This window comes from Chlorocebus sabaeus, chromosome 25, assembly GCF_047675955.1.
Source record: "Chlorocebus sabaeus isolate Y175 chromosome 25, mChlSab1.0.hap1, whole genome shotgun sequence".
Classification (NCBI taxonomy): Eukaryota; Metazoa; Chordata; class Mammalia; order Primates; family Cercopithecidae; genus Chlorocebus; species Chlorocebus sabaeus.
The window spans coordinates 59,633,047-59,651,322 of record NC_132928.1 but is presented as its reverse complement, the minus strand read 5'-3'; the positions used below and the strand labels follow the sequence as shown (position 1 = coordinate 59,651,322).

General features: G+C 33.3%; 1 protein-coding gene across 5 annotated transcripts in view; it reads right to left on the bottom strand.

Annotated features, from left to right (window-relative positions):
* KIFAP3 (kinesin associated protein 3) overlaps positions 1-18,276 on the bottom strand; it is a 147,527-nt gene that overhangs the window by 92,678 nt on the left and 36,573 nt on the right. For all 5 annotated transcript variants that reach the window (XM_037985979.2, XM_007989549.3, XM_037985978.2 and 2 more), the window contains exons 7-10: positions 17,981-18,105; positions 15,505-15,603; positions 8,055-8,233; positions 196-358 (exon numbers count right to left, since the gene is read on the bottom strand). In XM_037985979.2, coding sequence (XP_037841907.1) covers positions 196-358; positions 8,055-8,233; positions 15,505-15,603; positions 17,981-18,105 — 566 coding nt within the window. The remainder of the gene's footprint in view (positions 1-195; positions 359-8,054; positions 8,234-15,504; positions 15,604-17,980; positions 18,106-18,276) is intronic.

Sequence of the window (18,276 nt, the reverse complement as noted above, 5' to 3'; positions counted from 1 at the left end):
TTTCATTCCATAGCACCATGGAAATCCTGGTACAGATCATTTTTTACTTATTCTGCTTATTTTTATTATTTAGTTTCCAATCAAAGAATACAGACAGAATGCTTTTTGTTCAGGAGATTTTTCAACACAGAGCTCAATTTTCTAGTGATGTTGGAAATTCCAGGCAACACTGTCATTGATTTTTAAAAAGCATACCTAGGAGTGCAGTGAGCTTGGGAAGTAGTCCAACTTGTACCATCTTATTCCTCAGTCCTGTGTCAAAGGAGAGGTTTAGTAAAAGTCGGAGGGTGATATTCAGCAGGTCTTCATGCTCACAAGGTATCATTTTCACCAGTTTTTCAACAATATCCATTTCCACCTAAGTAAAATAATAATACACATACAGTGAAGTTCTGCTGTAAAATAGGACAAAAATAATATAATTATTTTTTGTTTACCATAATGTATACCTATTTTATAATTATATGTTAATCTTATAGTCCATTTCAATCTGTAAACTTTGCTGAAATCAAACTTTTGAGGAGAAAGTATATATGCTACACCATCCTCTCCTTCCCTCATTTAATTCCATCAACTGGAAGACAAATTACATTTGATCCTTGAAAACACTTTGCATTACTGAACACCACCTACTAAGTACCAGGTCCTATGTAAAGACCTCATCTTGGCCTTCAAGGATTCCTCAGTATAAAAAGAGAGTAGGTTGGGCATGGTCGCTCACGCCTGTAATCCCAACACTTTGGGAGGCTGAGGCAGGTGGATCACGAGGTCAAGAGATTGAGGCCATCCTGGCCAGCATGGTGAAACCCCATCTCTACTAAAAGTACAAATATTAGCTGGGCATGGTGGTACATGCCTGTAGTCCCAGCTACTTGGGAGGCTAAGGCAGGAGAATCACCTGAACCCACGAGGCACAGGTTGCAGTGAGCCGAGATCACGCCACTGCACTCCAGCCTGGTGGCAGAGCGAGACTCCGTCTCCAAAAAAAAAAAAAAAAAAAGTAGACAAATAGAATGAATAATGAAAATACAATATGATAAAAACCGAATGAACAAAATGCTCTGAAAACAGCACGGACAGAACTACCAACTCACCTGGAAGAACAGAAGACTTCAAATTGGGAACAAAGTTAAAAAAAAAAATGACTACGAATTTGTTCTCTGGTTCAGAAAGGCAATGGCAATACAAGTTGAAGAAAAAGTCAGTGAATCAGCATTTAGGAATAAAAGAGCTTGTTAGGGAATTGCAAGTGATTTAGTATAATCATAGTATAAAGTACATGTTGGAGATTGGCAGAAGGCTGTAAGACAGATCTATACAAAATTGTAAGAGCTTTTAATGCTGTACTAAGAAGATTAACATTATTACGCAGGCAGTAAAGTGTCCTGAAAGATTTTAAGTCCAGGGGGTGATGTGGTCAGATTTGTTCCTAGACTAGGAATACTCCTAAAATCCAAAGTCCTAGACACTAACCAAGCACCAACTTGTAAAAGGCCTATTTAAAAACAGCAGTATCAGAGTCCTTTTCTGTACGGTCAATAAGGTAGATTATTTTCTGTTAACTGACAAATGGAAAAAGAGGTTTAGGATAATGAAGGCAAAATATTATTTTAATTTTTGACATTTGAGATGGTATTCAGTGAATATTTAAAAATCATATAAAACCCAGGAAAGAAGCTAGACTAAAAGTAATAGTTGAAACTTTAGGACAGGGATCAGCCAACTATGACTAGTGGGCCTATCTGGCCTGCTATCTTTCCATTCAGCCTATGAGCTAAGAATGGCTTTTGGCTTTTAACAATTTTAAATGGCTGAAAAAGAAAATCAAATGAAGAACGATATTTCATGATATACAATAATCATATGAAATTCCAATTTCAGTTTTGATAAATAAATATTTACTGGAACAGAGCCATGCTCATTTGTTTATCGACTGTCAACGGCTGCTTTCACGCTACAACTAGGGCAGAGTTAGTAGTTGCAAGAGAGATCATATGGCCTGTAAAACCCACAATATTGACTATCTGACCCTTTGTAGAAAAAGTTTGCAGATCCCTGCTCTAGAAGATCATAAAATTGCATTAAGAGAACTTACTTTATAGTCATAGAGGACAGAACTTATTTAGTAAAAGAAGCCCTGCATTCAGATTTTTTTAAGGTAGCAATCAGAAAACTTTGGTTGTAAAAACATCTCATGTCTTTTAGTTACACAGCAATGGCAAAAAAGAAAGAAATTTGAAAAAGTTTTTATGATTTTTTAATCAAAGGATTTATAATTAATTGTGCTCTACTTTTTCTTTTATTGGAGATCTAAAATATTTATTTATACTACCCATTTCATATCTGTGTTGCAATCTTTCACTGACCTCATAAAAATCACATTAATAACTGAGCCCTTGATACATTTTTTTCCTTTCACTCCATGCCAAGGAATAAACACAATTTTTTTTTAAATTGCTAAAGGGACAAATTTACACCTGATTTTTCCTTCAGACTTCTATCTACACTCCACAGCCACACTGTAGTCCTACCCTGGAGCTGTTCATTATAGGGTATAATTCTATCGCCAAAGACTTTCAAAAATCAAACACAAAATAAAAGTTGCTTCTTTGAAAATACCAAAGCAATTGAAAAACCGTTAATCTAGAAAAAAAAGGTCGATATCTGAAATAAAACAGAGAAAATCACTTTAGCCTTTCAGACAAAGAGATAAAAAGGAAACAGTACCAAAAATTATATGTACATCTGATAGCATATAAATGAAATAAATTCCCTGAAAGACAAACTACTGAGCTACCACTCAAGAAGAAATAACCTAAACAGTCTTATATCTATTAAACCAATTTACAGAAAGAAAATCCCAGGCCTATGACTTTTTACTGGTGAAGTCTATTAAACATTTATATAGAAATAATACCAATTCTACACAAACCCTCCCAGAAAAATTAAAGAAGAAGGGATGCTTCCCAACTCATTATATGAGGACATAGTTACTCTAATAATAAAACCAGACCAAGACATTAGGAGAAAAGAAAACAATAGAATAATGCCTCATAAACATAAAAATTCTCAAAAATAATTAGCCAATAAAACTTAGCAATATATATAAAAGAGCAATATACATAAAAGAGCAATATATCACAACCAAGTAATGTTTACACCCTAAATACAAGACTGGTAAACCTTCAAAAGCCAATCAATGTAACTCACTATATCAACAGTCTAAAGAGAAAAACCCATATGATTATCTCAGTAATAGATACAGGGAGGCATTTCACAAAATTTAACATCCATTGATGATAAAAAGTATCAGGAAGCAAGAAATAGCAAGTATCTAAAAAACCCTACTGTTAACATCATGCTTAATAGTGAAAGACATTGCTTTCCTCATAAGATCAGTAACAAGGCAAGGATAGCTGCTCCCACAATTCCTTCTCAACATCAAACAAGAGGGCATACCCAGTGCAATTTAAGGCAAGAAAAAGAAATAGAAATCATACAGATTAGAAAGGAAGAAACAAAACTTTCTATTTGCAGATAACACAATTATCCACTTAGAAAGTCTCCAAAATCTGAGTCAGTACAACTAAAAAGTGAGTTTAGAAAGTCACAGGACATAAAGTCAATACGCAAAATCAATTATATTTCTATATACTATCAACCAAAACCAAGAAATGGGTAATTTTTTAAAACTATCATTTATAATGGTAAAATACTTAAGTATAAATCTAAAAAAATACGTGCAAAATATGTATGCTAAACTATAAATGATGGAAGAAATCAAAAAAGACCCAAATAAATAGAAACCTATACCATATTCATGGATTGGAAAAATCCAATATGGTCAATATATTGATCCCCTCAACAGATTCAATGCAATCCCAATGATTTTAAAATGTACATGGAAAAATACGGAATAGAATAACTCTGAAAAAGAATAACAACATTGGCAGCCTCTTACTGCCTGATTTCAATACTTACTATGAGGTTATAGTAATCAAGAGAAAGAGGTATTGATGAAAGCACAGACACATAGATTAATGGAACAGAAAACAGAGTCTAAAAACAGAAGCAAACATATATGGCCAAATTTTCTTTTTTCTTTTTTTCTTTCTTTTTTTTTTTTTGAGACGGAGTCTCGCTCTGTTGCCCAGGCTGGAGTGCAGTGGTGCGATCTCAGCTCACTGCAAACTCCGCCTCCTGGGTTCATGCCATTCTCCTGCCTCAGCCTCCCGAGTAGCTGGGATTACAGGCGCCCGCCACCACACCCGGCTAATTTTTTGTATTTTTTAGTAGAGATGGGGTTTCACCGTGTTAGTCAGGATGGTCTGGATCTCCTGACCTCATGATCCATGGAAAGGCAATTTCAATGGATAAAAGCATCTTTTCAACAAATAGTTATGGAACAACTAGATATCCATATTAAAAAACATAAATCTTGGTCCATATCATGCACCATATACAAAATTAACTCAAAATGGATGTATCATAGACAAAAACGATGACAAAAACCTCTATAAAACTTGAAGAAAACACAGGAAAAAATCTTTGTCAACTTGGGTTAGACAAAGATTTCTTAAATATGACACCCAAATACAGTCCACTAAATTTTTTTTATATGCTGACTTCACGAAAATTAAAAACTTCTGCTTTTCATATGAGAATGAAAAGAAGCCACAGAAAAGTAAAAATACTTGCAAAACATGTAACTGATAAACAACTTGTATCCAAATACAGAAAGAATTCTCAAAAGTGAGCAGTAAGAAAATTAAGCAAACTAGGCAACATATATCCTCTCTGTTGTTCCTCTAAAAACTGTCTAAAAGCAAGGCTGGTATTAGTTCACATCAAGAGTAAAATAAACACTTGATTTAAATAAATAATACTACCTCACAAATAGCTCAACCATCTCCTTATTCCTTTTATAAATAAAACTGTCACAAGCTTCAATTGTCACTAATTATATTAGGTGGTATTTTCCTTTTGAAAAAGCAATAGTATATACATACACTGGTTGTTACAGCAAAACTTAATTAAAAAAACTTGCAGAGTTTGTTAACAATTTTTTTTTTTTTTGATGGGGTCTTACTCTGTCACCTAGGCTGGAGTGCAATGGCATGATCTCCGCTCACAGCAACCTCCACCTCCTGGGTTCAAGCAATTCTCCTGCCTCAGCCTCCTGAGTAGCTGGTATTACAGGTGTGTGCCACCGCACCTGGCTAGTTTTTGTATTTTTAGTAGAGATGGCGTTTCACCACATTGGCCAGGCTGGTCTTGAACTGCTGACTTCAACTGATCCACCTGCCTTGGCTTCCCAAAGTGCTGGGATTACAGGTGTGAGCCACCATGCCCAGCCGGTTATTAATTTGTATTTCTATTGCACAGAATAGAATGTGAAATATGTGCCATTAGACAATCAGATGTTTAAACACTAGACTAGCATTTAACACAGCCTTCTAGTCATGTCTTTTTGGTTGATAAAAACCCAATCTTGAGAGCTAAATTTAATAACTACCTCAATATGCAATGCCCTCAGGTCTATTTCTTTCTTTTCTTTCTTTCTTTTTTTTTTTTTTGAGACAGAGTCTTGCTCTGTCGCCCAGGCTGGAGTGCAGTGGCATGATCTCAGTTCACTGCAACCTCCGCCTCCTGGGTTCAAGTGATTTTCCTGCCTCAGTCTCCCAAAAAGCTGGGATGGCTGGCGAGTACCACCACGTCCAGCTAATTTTTGTATTTTTAGTAGAGATGGGGCTTCACCATGTTGGCCATGCTGGTCTCGAACTCCTGACCTCAGATGATCCACCTGCCTTGGCCTCCCAAAGTGCTGAGATTACAGGCATTAGTCATCCTGCCCGGCCCTTCTCAAGTCTCTTTCTATATCACAGAACTTATAATTAGTATTTTTATTAAACAGTCTATGTAAAGTGAGGGTTTACCAACAATCTATCGCAAGTTTGTTTCAGCCTTTAATTGTATCTTTCTCAGTGTTCCTGGAAACAAACATTTAAAAACTGCTTATTGTTAATCTTACTAAAAATGTCTTAAAAAAAAAAAAAAAAGACCTAAACTATTTTTCCCAGGAGGCAAAGAAGAAGAGTAGGAAGTTCAGTATCTAGAGATCTGCTTCCTCAAGCAAATTAATGTCTTTGGTCCTCTCCTACTTCATCTGTGAAATTGGGAGGCTATAGATTCACTAAATCTGGCCTTGGATTTAAGGTCCAGTCAAATTCTAAAAATCTTGATTCTACAGATGTCCTTAAATTAAGTGTATTTCTTCCACAATAAAAAGTAAAATCCATATCATCTATAGTAAAAATCTGGCTAATCAAATACTTCTCTTGATCTTAGAAGAATAACAAACTTTTCGAAACCTCAGTTTTTCCTCCTCAATAAAAAATGAGGTTTAATGAGACAATTTATATCATATATTCCAATTCTATCATCTTCCCAGAAAATAACTTTTAATAATAGTCAAGATCTTTTTGATAGAATAAACACGTAACTGTATTAGTTAAATCTAACTCTAATACATATATAATAGATACATGCTGATAGAAATCAATTTGAATTTTGAAAACTTACTAAAAGTGAACTTAATTTGATCACACAAATAGAAGAACATACTTCAATTTATAGCAAGAGGAAGTAATTATTTAGCCATACTCTTAACTACTCAGGACTGTTTATATACTACCATGTTATCATATTCTTCTTAGATATAGTGAAAACAAAAAATATGTTTGATTAATCTAAGAAGAGTCAATCCCAAAATAATCTCAGGCACATCATGAACATAAATAATTATATACTGATAATGAAAATGACAGATACTAAATATATATGGGAAAAATAAAATTTCATACATTCAATAATTATAATTCAAGGTACTTATTAAATCTGATGAATAAGTCTCAGGTTTTCAAAGGGCCTGCCATATCATTCACTATAGTATAGCTACTTCCTAGTTCATTTGATTTTAAAATAAAATAGAGTAGGCAGACATACTATATATTTAGACTATCTAAAGGAGAAGCCATTTTTGCCAGTAATACACAGCACATAATGATATATAGTTATAAAAATTATCCTTAATGGAGTTAAGGTCAATGATCCAATAATTTCATTTATAGGAACCTGCTCCAAGAAAATAAGCAGAAATATAGACAAATATGTATGTACAAATATGTGCAGTGAAGAATTATTTGTAATAGATAAAATTGTAAACAACTCAGTTATCTGAAAACAAGGTAGGTTAATATATGATCTATTGACTATATTATTGTACATAACAAAGACTTTTTAACGACATGGTAAAAAGCAGATGAGAATTTTTATTTTATCTTTATATATTTTTATACTATGTATATTTTACACAGGTGAAAATGATATATGCTCAACTTGTATTTCCCAAAGATCATTGCATCAACACAGTAAAAGATGGCAAATGAGAGGCTAGTATAATTCAATCAAGAAATAAAGAAGGTATGAACAAAGAGGGTATTAATTAATAAATTAATAAAGAGGGAATTAATACAATGACACTAATAATGAAAGGAAGAAATATTAAAGTTTCAAGAGATTTTTAAAAAGCAGAATCAACAGGTTGTGGCTGCCAAGTAGAACAGCAGGTAACAAAGAACTGTAGGTAACAAAGTGGAAGTATGGGTAACAAGGAAGAGATCTGGCTAAATTTTAATTCCACAAACTGAAGTTGGAGATGCAGAAGGCAAAATAGCTTAGGGTAAAATAACAAGATCAGGTGACTCTGAAATAAAATTTTAAATTTAAACAAACTTTCTATATATTATGTTTAATATGGCAAGATCCATTCTATATATTAGAAATGATTTTTATTCAGAAAGGTCCAATCATCTGGAATATTGACTAATATGGAATACATTTCTTAATGAAGCAATAACAGTGAGTTATTGCTATGGTAAAATCTTTATTCAGAATTATCTCAGTAGGGGAATAAAGTGTTTAATTTTTATCAAAATATTTTAATTTGAAAATGGCAAACATGAACTATTTCAAGAAAAATCTTTGTAAGTTACCATATCATTTTTATTCTCCATAAAAATGCTGAGTTTCTTCAAGAATGACACAACTAGAATTAGCAGCTCAAAATTGTCCCGATCAAGGGCCTTCACCAACATGTGAACTATGTTCTTGTTCCTCATTTTCAGTTCGGTACGAGTATCCTCAGCAAGATTCAGAAGCAAATAAAGAGCAACTAGAAAAATGAAATATACGAGAGTTAAAGAATTAGTAAACTGAATCAACAATTTAGAAAATCATTTCTACTCACCAAGGCAACAGAGATAGCCCTAAAACGTTAATATATTATTTTGAAAATTTTAACTGGTTAGTAATTGGTTAATTAAAAACCATTTATTGTTACTGAATGGGATATATGTGTGTGTGTATGTGTGTGTGTGTGTGTATTTAAAACAAAACATATATATAAAAAATAATTCATACAATTCTGAGAAGGACACAATAACCAAAATAAAACAATGATTCCTGCCCTCTTGGAGCTTAGAGTTTAATAGAAATCAAAGGGCAACTAAAGGTAGATAAGTCAGGAAAAAATAACGCAGACAGGGGAAAATAGTTTTTATACATATAGAAAACAAGATAACATATTATAAAACTTTAACACCTAAAGTCTGCTGTGTTAAAAAGTGCAATAATCCAAAATATACAGTATAGCTACAGCTAAATTTGAGCCTACTAAAATCGACTTTTCATATGCAAACCGATTTTCTGTTAGTCACTATAAGAAAAGACCTTATGAAATTTAGTAAGACAATTATTGCACTAGACAGAGTTGAAGCCACTGTTTGCTAGTTTTAAGTAAAATTTCTTTTAGATTTGTATAATAAAAATGCTTAGGTTCTCAAAGGAAACTTATTCTCTTTTTATAGTGAAAACGATATTAACAGATAATGTTTTCCATTTTTCCTTGATTGACAGGGAGCTTCAGAGTTCAATTTCTGTAAGAATTATGTAGGTTTTTATGTTCAATACAGTCTTTTTGCTCTCTTGTGGCCTCATTGTTTTAGTGTTTCACTTCATGTATTCTTGCCAGCTACCTCTAAATGTTTATGAAAAGAAGAAATACATGCATATGCATATTCATAAGTAGATAAATATAAAATTTATTTATTTAACAAATATTAGAGATGGAGGGTGGAAGGCCAAAAGTATCTATTGTATGCCAGGCCTGTTGATGTATAAAGTGTATTTAAATTCTAAAACAGTTTTATGAAGAAAGAAGTATTATAAAAATTTTACAGATGGGAAACCCCTGATTCAAAGAAATTAAATAACTTTCCCTACCATACAGCTAGAAAGTGTGCTAAATTGAAATTCAAGCCTATCAGATCCAAAGTTCACATATTTACACTATTCCATTATGCTGACTTTCTATACGAGGCACTGTCAAAAGGTTTTAGAATTACATTGAAAAAACAAACAGGCTTCTCTTTACAGCCAAGATAGATGTAGCAGATTGAATATCATCCTCCGAAAATTTATGTTCACCCAAAACCTCAGGATGTGCTTTATTTGGAAATAGGGTCTTTGCAGATGTAACTGGTTATGGTGAGGTAACAATGGATTAGGGTAGACTGTGAATCCAATGAGTGGTGTCTTAAGAAGAGGAGGAGATGACATAACAGAGACCGATAGATTGGGAAGAAGGCCATATGAAGACAAAGGCAGAGACTGGAGTGATGTAGCTAAAAGCCAAGAAACACCAAAGATTGCTGGGACCCACCAAAAGCTAGAAAGAGACAGGAGAAGATTCTTTTCCAGAGCCTTCAGAGAGAACATGGGCCTGATGATACCTTGATTTTGGCCTTCCAACCTCCAGAGCTATGAGAGAATAAATTTCTGTTGTTTTAAGCCATCCAGTTTATGGTAATTTGTTACAGCACCCCAGGAAATTAATAGGATGGGGTTTTAAACCTTTGCCTGACAACACCACGAAAAAACCTGACTGAAATACACAAAACAAAGATTTTCACAATAGTGGACACCAGACAAGGAAGGACAGTAATCCCTGAGAGGTAAGAAATAAATGAGATAGTCCTATGTTTATCCTAGAATATTGCCTTGAGAGAGTTTCCAGGTCACAACACAGTGAAGGAGAATCCAGGCAGAACCTGATAGTATCCCTGAGTTAAGGAGATGAAGCCAAGAATCCAGAGATGCCAAGGAGTTCACAGAAAAGAGTACTGAAGAAGAAAGAGCTGAGCAGAGAGAAACTCTGGAGTTCTAACAGAGGCCTCCCTCAAATATTGAGTTGAGTATTGATGGGAGCATAGGAATTTAAGTGAGGCTGGGACAGAACAAAATGAGAGGAGTAGAAGAAGAAAGCTGAAAATAATGCCTGCTTCTACCAACCATACTGGCAACCTCATAATTCATGCATTAGTGGGTAGAGTCCTCAGAAGGGTCTTGCCTCCGTAGTGGGAAATAACCAGCCTTATACTAAATGCTGCTTCTGTCCAGACTAACAAATTATAAGAGTAAGATCCAAGAGGATACAACTGTTTCCAAGTAATTTAATTATGTTGCCAAACAAAACTCAAAGATATTTTTAGGAATAAAAAATCCACCTACAACAATGTAAATTTCACTGTCTTGCTTTTTTTTTTTTTTTTTTTTTTTTTTTTTGAGATGGAGTTTTGCTCTTGTTGCCCAGGCTGGAGTGCAATGATGCGATCTCGGCTCACTGCAACCTCCACCTCCCAGGTTCAAGCAATTCTCCTGCCTCATCAGTCTCCTGAGTAGCTGGGATTACAGGTATCTACCACCACTCCTGGCTAATTTTGTATTTTTTAGTAGAGACAGTGTTTCACCATGTTGGTCAGGCTGGTCTCGAACTTCTGACCTCAGGTGATCTGCCTGTCTCGGCCTCCCAAAGTGCTGGGATTACAGGCATGAGCCACTGCGCCTGACCCTGTCTTGCTTCTAATCAAAGATTATCAGTCATACAAGAAGCAGGGACTATAACTCACAAGGAAGAGAAAAATGAACCAATTGCAACTGTCCAAGAATTGTCCTAAAGTTTAATTATAAAAACGGAACATTATAAGTTATATAACTGTATTCTAGATCTTCTAAAAGTTAAGTAGAGACATGGAAGATACCACAAAAAACATTCAAACTTCTATCACTGAAAATTACAATGCTTGAGACTGTAAACTAGATGAAATTAACAGCAGTTTAGAAACAGGAGAAAAAAAGATTAGTGAAACTGAAGACATAATCACAGAAACTATCCAAAATTAAACACACAGAAAAACATGGAAAAAATGTTGAGTTTCAGAGAACTGTGGAACAACTTCAAGTGGCCTAATATATGTTTACCTGAAGTACCTGAAAAAATAGTAACAGAAATATTTCCAAATTTAGTGAAAATTATAAACCCAGAGTTTCAATAAGCTCCCTAAACTCCAAAAACAAGAAACAGAAAGAAAATTACACCAAGGTCCATCATAATAAATTACTCAAAATGAATGATGAAGAGACAATCTTAAAAGCAGTCCAAGAAAAAGAGACCTTATATTAATATATAGACAAAGATAGCATGACAGCAGACTTCTCATCAAAAACAGCGCAAACAAGGCAACAATGGAGCAACATCCTTACAGTATTAAAAAAGGTTGTCAACCTAGAGTTCTAAACCCAGTGAAAATATTTCAAAAAGATAAAAATATTTTTAAAATAAGACATTTTTAGACACACAAAAGGTAATTAACCACTGGTAAGTATGTCCTACAAGAAACATTACAGGAAATTGCTCAGGCAAAAAGAAAATGACACCAGACAGAAATATGGATCTATGCAAAGGAATAACATCAATGGAAATGGTAACTCTACAAGTAAATATATAAGATTATTTTCTTAGTAAATATATATTTAAAATAAAATTGATTATTTATATAAAATGATAATGTGTTATAAGGTTTTTCGTTTGTTTTTGGCTTTTTTTTTTTGAGATAGAGTCTCACTCTGTCACTTGACTGGAGTGAAATGGTGCGATCTTGGCTCACTGCAACCTCTGCCTCCCAGGTTCAAGTGATTATCTTGCCTCACTCAGCCTCCTGAGTAGCTGGGGACTACAGGCATGTGCCACCACACCCGGCTAATTTTTGTTTTTTGTTGAAGACAGGGTTTCCCTATGTTGCCCAGGCTGGTCTCAAACTCTGGACCTCAAGTGATCTGCCCACCTGGGCCTCCTAGAATGCTGGGATTACAGGTGTGAGCCACCACATCTGGCCTTGTGATAGGGTTTGTAACATATGTATAAGTATAATAAATGTTAGTATTAGCATAGAGGTGGGAGAGGAAAGAAGTGATTGTAACACTAAGCATGAAATGGCACAAAATACTTGACAGCAGACTTAACTTATGATAAGTTAAACATGTATCACTTGTAGGTAATTATGATTAAAGATGTGTGATATAAACCTTAAAGCAATCAATAAAATAACAAAAGACTTATAGCTAAGCTAACAATGAAAATAAAATAGAATTTTAAAAAGTCTCAAATTCATATGAAGGTGGACAAGAAGGAAAAAGGAGGAAAAAGACACATACACACATGCAAAGCCAATCTAAATGTTGTTCATAAAAACACACACTTAATATAGACATAAATATATTAAAAATATATAGACAAATATATCCCATGATAACACTAGTCACAAGAAGTAGATTAATATAAGAAAAGGTAGATTTTAGACAAAAAAATATATCCAGCCATGATGAAGATCACTTCATATTGATAACCAGGACAATTCATCAATAGTACATCTACATCCTACATCTTTATGTCCCCAAGAATAGAGAGCTTCAAAAATATATGTGGTGAAAACTGGTAGAAGTGCAGGAGCAATAAATAAATCACAATTATAGTCAGAGATTTCAATATTACTCTCTCAACAATAGAAAAAGTACAGGAAAACATCAACATATGTAAAGACTTGAACATCAATTATTTGGGAAAAAAAGATCTCCCTTCTAAATAACCCATGGGTCAAAAAAGAAACCAAAAGAGAAACTGGAAAGTATTTAAACTGAATGAAAATGAAAACAGGACATATGAAAATCCGTGGGATGCCATCAAAGAAGTGCTTAATGGGAAATTTTTAGCACTAAATATCTGTATTTGAGAAGAAAGGTCTTGAATAAATGACCTCAGCTTCCATCTAAAAAAAAAACCAAAAAACAAAAAACAAAAAAACCAAAAACATAAGAGCACATTAAACCCAAAGTAAGCTGAAGAAAAAATATTATAAAGATCAAAGTAGAAATCAATGGAATAAAAAATTGGTAGGGCTAAAAGCATCTGATATCAAAATTTTCTATAAGCTATGGTAATGAAGACACTGTGCTACTGGCATCAAAACACACAAAAATGATGGACAGAACAAAATAGAAACCCAAAAATAGGCATGACACATATGGACAAATGGTTCTGACAAAGATATAAATCAATTCAGTAGATAAAAGATAGTGTTCTCAAAAGTAGTACTTACATAATTAGCTATTCATATGCAAAAAACATGAAGAACTTTCATCCATTCCTCACCCCATATACAAAAATTAACTCAAAATGTATTATAGGCTTAACTAAACTCTGAGACTATACAATTTCTAGAAGAAAACATATGAGAAAATAATTGTAACCTTTAGTTAGGAAAGGATTTCTTAGATACAATACCAAAACCATGATCGAAAAAACACTAAGTTGGAATTCATAAAAATGTAAAATTCTGCTCTTAAAAAGATACTTTAGGAGAATGAAATCATGTATCTGCATAAATGCTTATATCCAAAACATGTAAAGTATATAAAACAATCCAATTTAATAATAAGGCAAAAATTATGAAGGCACACTTCAGCAAACAAAGAGATGGCAGATAAGCACATCAAGAGATGCTCAACATAATCAGTCTCTAGAGAAATTCAAATCAAAACCACATATATTCATGGTGAGAATACAAAAACGACTATTATAGAAAAACATCTGGCAGTTTCTTACAAAGTTAAACATATGCCTATCATATGACTCAGCCATTCCATCATTAGGTATTTAAATAAGAGAGAAGAAAGTGTATGTCCATACAAAGACTTGTAGACAAATGTTCACAGCAGCATTAAAATTGCCAAAAATTGGAAATATTCTAAATGATCATCAACAGGTGAATACAAAGAAATACTATTTAATAACTATTTGATAAATGCAATAATATGAATGAATCTTTAATTATGCTGAGTAAAAGACAAAAACACATACATACTACATGATATCATTTATATAAAACTCTAGAAAATGCAAACTAGCCTAAAGTGACAGAAAGCAGATCAATGATGACTTGGGATTGAGGAAGAAGGGAGAAGGTAGAAGGAAAGGGGAGATTACAAAGATGTATGAGGAAATTTTGGGAGTGATGGATATGTACTTTATCTTGATTATGGTCACCATTTCATGGGTATTTACATGTGTTAAAATTTATCAAATTATATACTTTAAAATTATACAATTTATTCTCTATCAGTTATACCTCAATAAAGCTGTTAAGAGTATACAATATCTGCATAAATAAAATATTTGGTTAGAAACAGAGCTTAAACTTTTGCATGTTAAAAAAGTCAAATTAGTCCTTCGAAACTTTTACACGAAAACAATTGCTTTCTTGAGATCTGATGCATTTCGGATTACATGCTAACATAGATAATACCTATTATTTTCTAGCATATTTTAAAATGAACTTTTGAAAATCTGACATTTTCTCCAACAGGCTGAACTAAATTACTTGGCTTCAAATATTTAAAAAACTCAGTGTAGTTAAAATTGCTAATAATCTTCACAGGATGAAAATATTTTGGGAGTTAACAAGTATTTCCACATACAAAGTTAGTCAAACACCAATGAACTACATGAATCACCAAATAGTCAAGTAGAAACCAGGAATTAAATTCACACTTAAAAGTCCCATGTCATTATCACTAACCACCATAAGATTTTACATCTTATCAGTAACCAAAAAACCATACTATTGAAGTTTTAAATCTCTTAATAAAGCTAGAGACAAGGAATGCTTTTCTATTAAACAAGAGAAATATTTTAAAATTTTTATATCAATTTCCTAGGAAAGCAATAAAATAATTCACTTTATAAAACAAGTTAGGGTTGAAGAGACAAAGATTGTTATCATTGAAAAGGTCACACACTAGATTAAAAAATCCTTTCTTAGGAAATAAATAATAAGTATATAAACATTTAGGAACGAAACGGGGAAAAATAGTAGAGTGAAATTTAAAACATTACCCACGCTAAAGACAGATGAACTTGTAGCATATTAACATTTATAGAACTTTCAGTTATTCTCACATTAGCTTTACAGGTATGATAAAAAAGTGAACAAAACAAATGTATTTAGAGTAAGTACTTTGTTGCCTTCCTCATTGCTTAGGAATTCATACCTCGTAATAGCTGTTCCTGTTTTACCACAAGCCCCTGGTACTTTTTAAAGGTTTTTTCATAATCCTTTCTCAAGGTTTGATTTTCAGGGTCTTCATCAAGTAAACAACTTGTTAAGGATCATCCATACTCACTGAAGCAAAAAAATCTACTGATAAATTCTATGAACAACGGCACTATTAGATTTTATATGCAACTTTATCCAGTTATTTTTCTCACCAAAAGTTTAACTAAAATGTTCTCTGTATAATAATTGTGCTGTAACAGCACTTCTTATCTAAGTGCTCATGGATTCCCTAGGAGTCCTTGGGTGAACAAACTTTTTTTAATGTAGCCCACAGCTAACATCATATAGATGTTTGAACCTCACCAAATACTTGAATTCCCAGAAACTGTATGTATTTTATGTACGTGCACAAATCTATAACTTTCAACAGATTATCAAGTGGGTCCACAAACCAAAAATATTACTGCCTCAGAGAATGATTTAGTTACTAAGAACACTGGATTTTACTTCAGACAGAGGCCCAGAATATTTAAAGGATATAGAGTAAATCTAAAGCTTTTATAGCAGCCTTTTCAGACTAGAGATGCCAAGAAAGAACTAGACCAAACTTAAAGGTAAACAAATTTTAAAAATCACATCTTTTGGTCCCAAATCGTCCCCTGGACACCTTGCAAAAATAATCAGTTATTTCAGCATGTGAGTCAAGCATATGACCCCAGAATATGAGTCAATGCAGCTAACCTTGTTGAATACCACTTGTATCAAAGTACAAAGAAATTTAGGACATAATAAAACAGTAACATGTCAGGAGAAATGACCAGAATTCTGATGTAATTTTTATATCCCTTCAATTACCATAATCTATTGAGTCTAAGACATATTTTCCTCACATCTTAACATCTCCAAAATGGGATGTGTCTTATAATCCATGATGTGTCATAGCTTAATTGAAAGCATATGTTCCTCTCCTAGCGGTTAAACAATAGTGAATCTTAAAATTAATGGTGTCTGATATAGAAATACAGTATGTCCTAAGATATCAGTTCTTGTCACCAAATAATCACAAAATGCAAATTCATGATTGCTAGAGTTCCACTAGTGGTTCCCTGCATACTTCTCCAGTTTAAATAAATTTTAGGTATCACTGAAGCATTCAGGAGTCTTGGGACTCCAGAACTGATGTAAAGTCTCTAGGATTCTTGGGTTGTCGATGTAGTTGAGTCACTGTCAATCTAGATGCCAGAAGTTTATGGTATGCACAGGAAATTTATAAACCTGAAAAGATTCTAATTAAGAAAAGTCAAAGCTTGTGTGTGGTGTGGATTTTATAGCATCTTGGAATTCCATGTGACAATAATAAAAGTCTGAGAGATTTTGTACACAATAACCTGAGTTAACCTATTACAACACAGATTAAATTGAAGCCTCAGGGTTTCCGGAGGCCAAAATTAATATAAAAGTAAGGTCCACTTTTGCACAAAGCAGAGTTAAAAGTGTATGATACACTGCACAACAGGAATAAAGTTTTCACTTTTTAAAAGACACAGTAAACACTTGATTCAAAGGAAAGTTACCAGCATGCCTAGTTGATCTACAAAACACATCATGTTTGAACAGATATGAATAAACCAGGGGCCTCCGATCCAGAAGCATTAAGTTGTAGAGGCTAAAATATGATAAATATCTTCAAATATGAGAAGAACTATGATGTTGAAGAGAATATCCTTATTCCATATTGCTTTGGTATGCAATACTAGAACCAATGGATAGAAGTTATTGGGAAATGGACTTCAGTGCACTAAGCAAAAGACTATTATAATAAACAGAATGCTAAACCACAGAATGGGTGAAATAAATAAGCACTGACATTGTTAAAGAAGAGCCTATGTAATGCCATTTGCCAGGGATGTTGCAGAAAAGATTTTTATATTTGCAAGATAGGTTAAAACAGATACCTAAGTTTTCTTTCACAGGTTCTATCATTCTATAGGCCTTTCAAATTTTTATTTATTAACAACAGTATTTTTGCACTTTCCTAGAAAAATAGAACCTTTAACTAGGTTCATCACCAAATTTACACCCATTCTAATCAAAGTCACCTTAGTACTCACATAGAAGTATGTAAGTAGTAGCGGTGAACTAGGCTTCAACTAACCAAAGGATCATAGTGGATGTAATGATGTAATCCTTTAGAGGTTCACCTACTAAGTTACCCGACACAACTACTACCTGCTCCTTCTACCTCATTAACTAATACAGGTTGTTAAAAGACAAAAAGTGAATGTCAAACTGTATTCATTTTGACGGTTTCAATCTACTTCTTAACCTTCAATAACACACTTCTGCATTGTTTCCAAGTAATGCAATTAACAATTTTAAAAAAGAAAAACGAAAAGAACAAAACCATCCCACCCATCCAAAGCTTATAGCAAAAGGCAACAGAGGGTTCAAATGCCACCCTAAAAGGATATCAGCTTTCTTCTTCTTTGAAAGTTCTTCTTGCCAAAGCTCGTGTCTTTTTAACTCATGATCAATAATATTCATACACAGAGCTCCAATTTTATAATGAGTAATAAGTCCATGAAACTGAGAAAAGCTTTAAAGAAGACATTTTAATATATATTTAAAAGAATACATTTTATGGGTACAGGAAATTTGTTTTTGGTGATCAGTGGTACAAACCATGTAGAAAATAAATTTGATATACATATTTTAAAAGATATATCAACAATACACTACTAGGAAGACTTGAGATTATAAAATTATT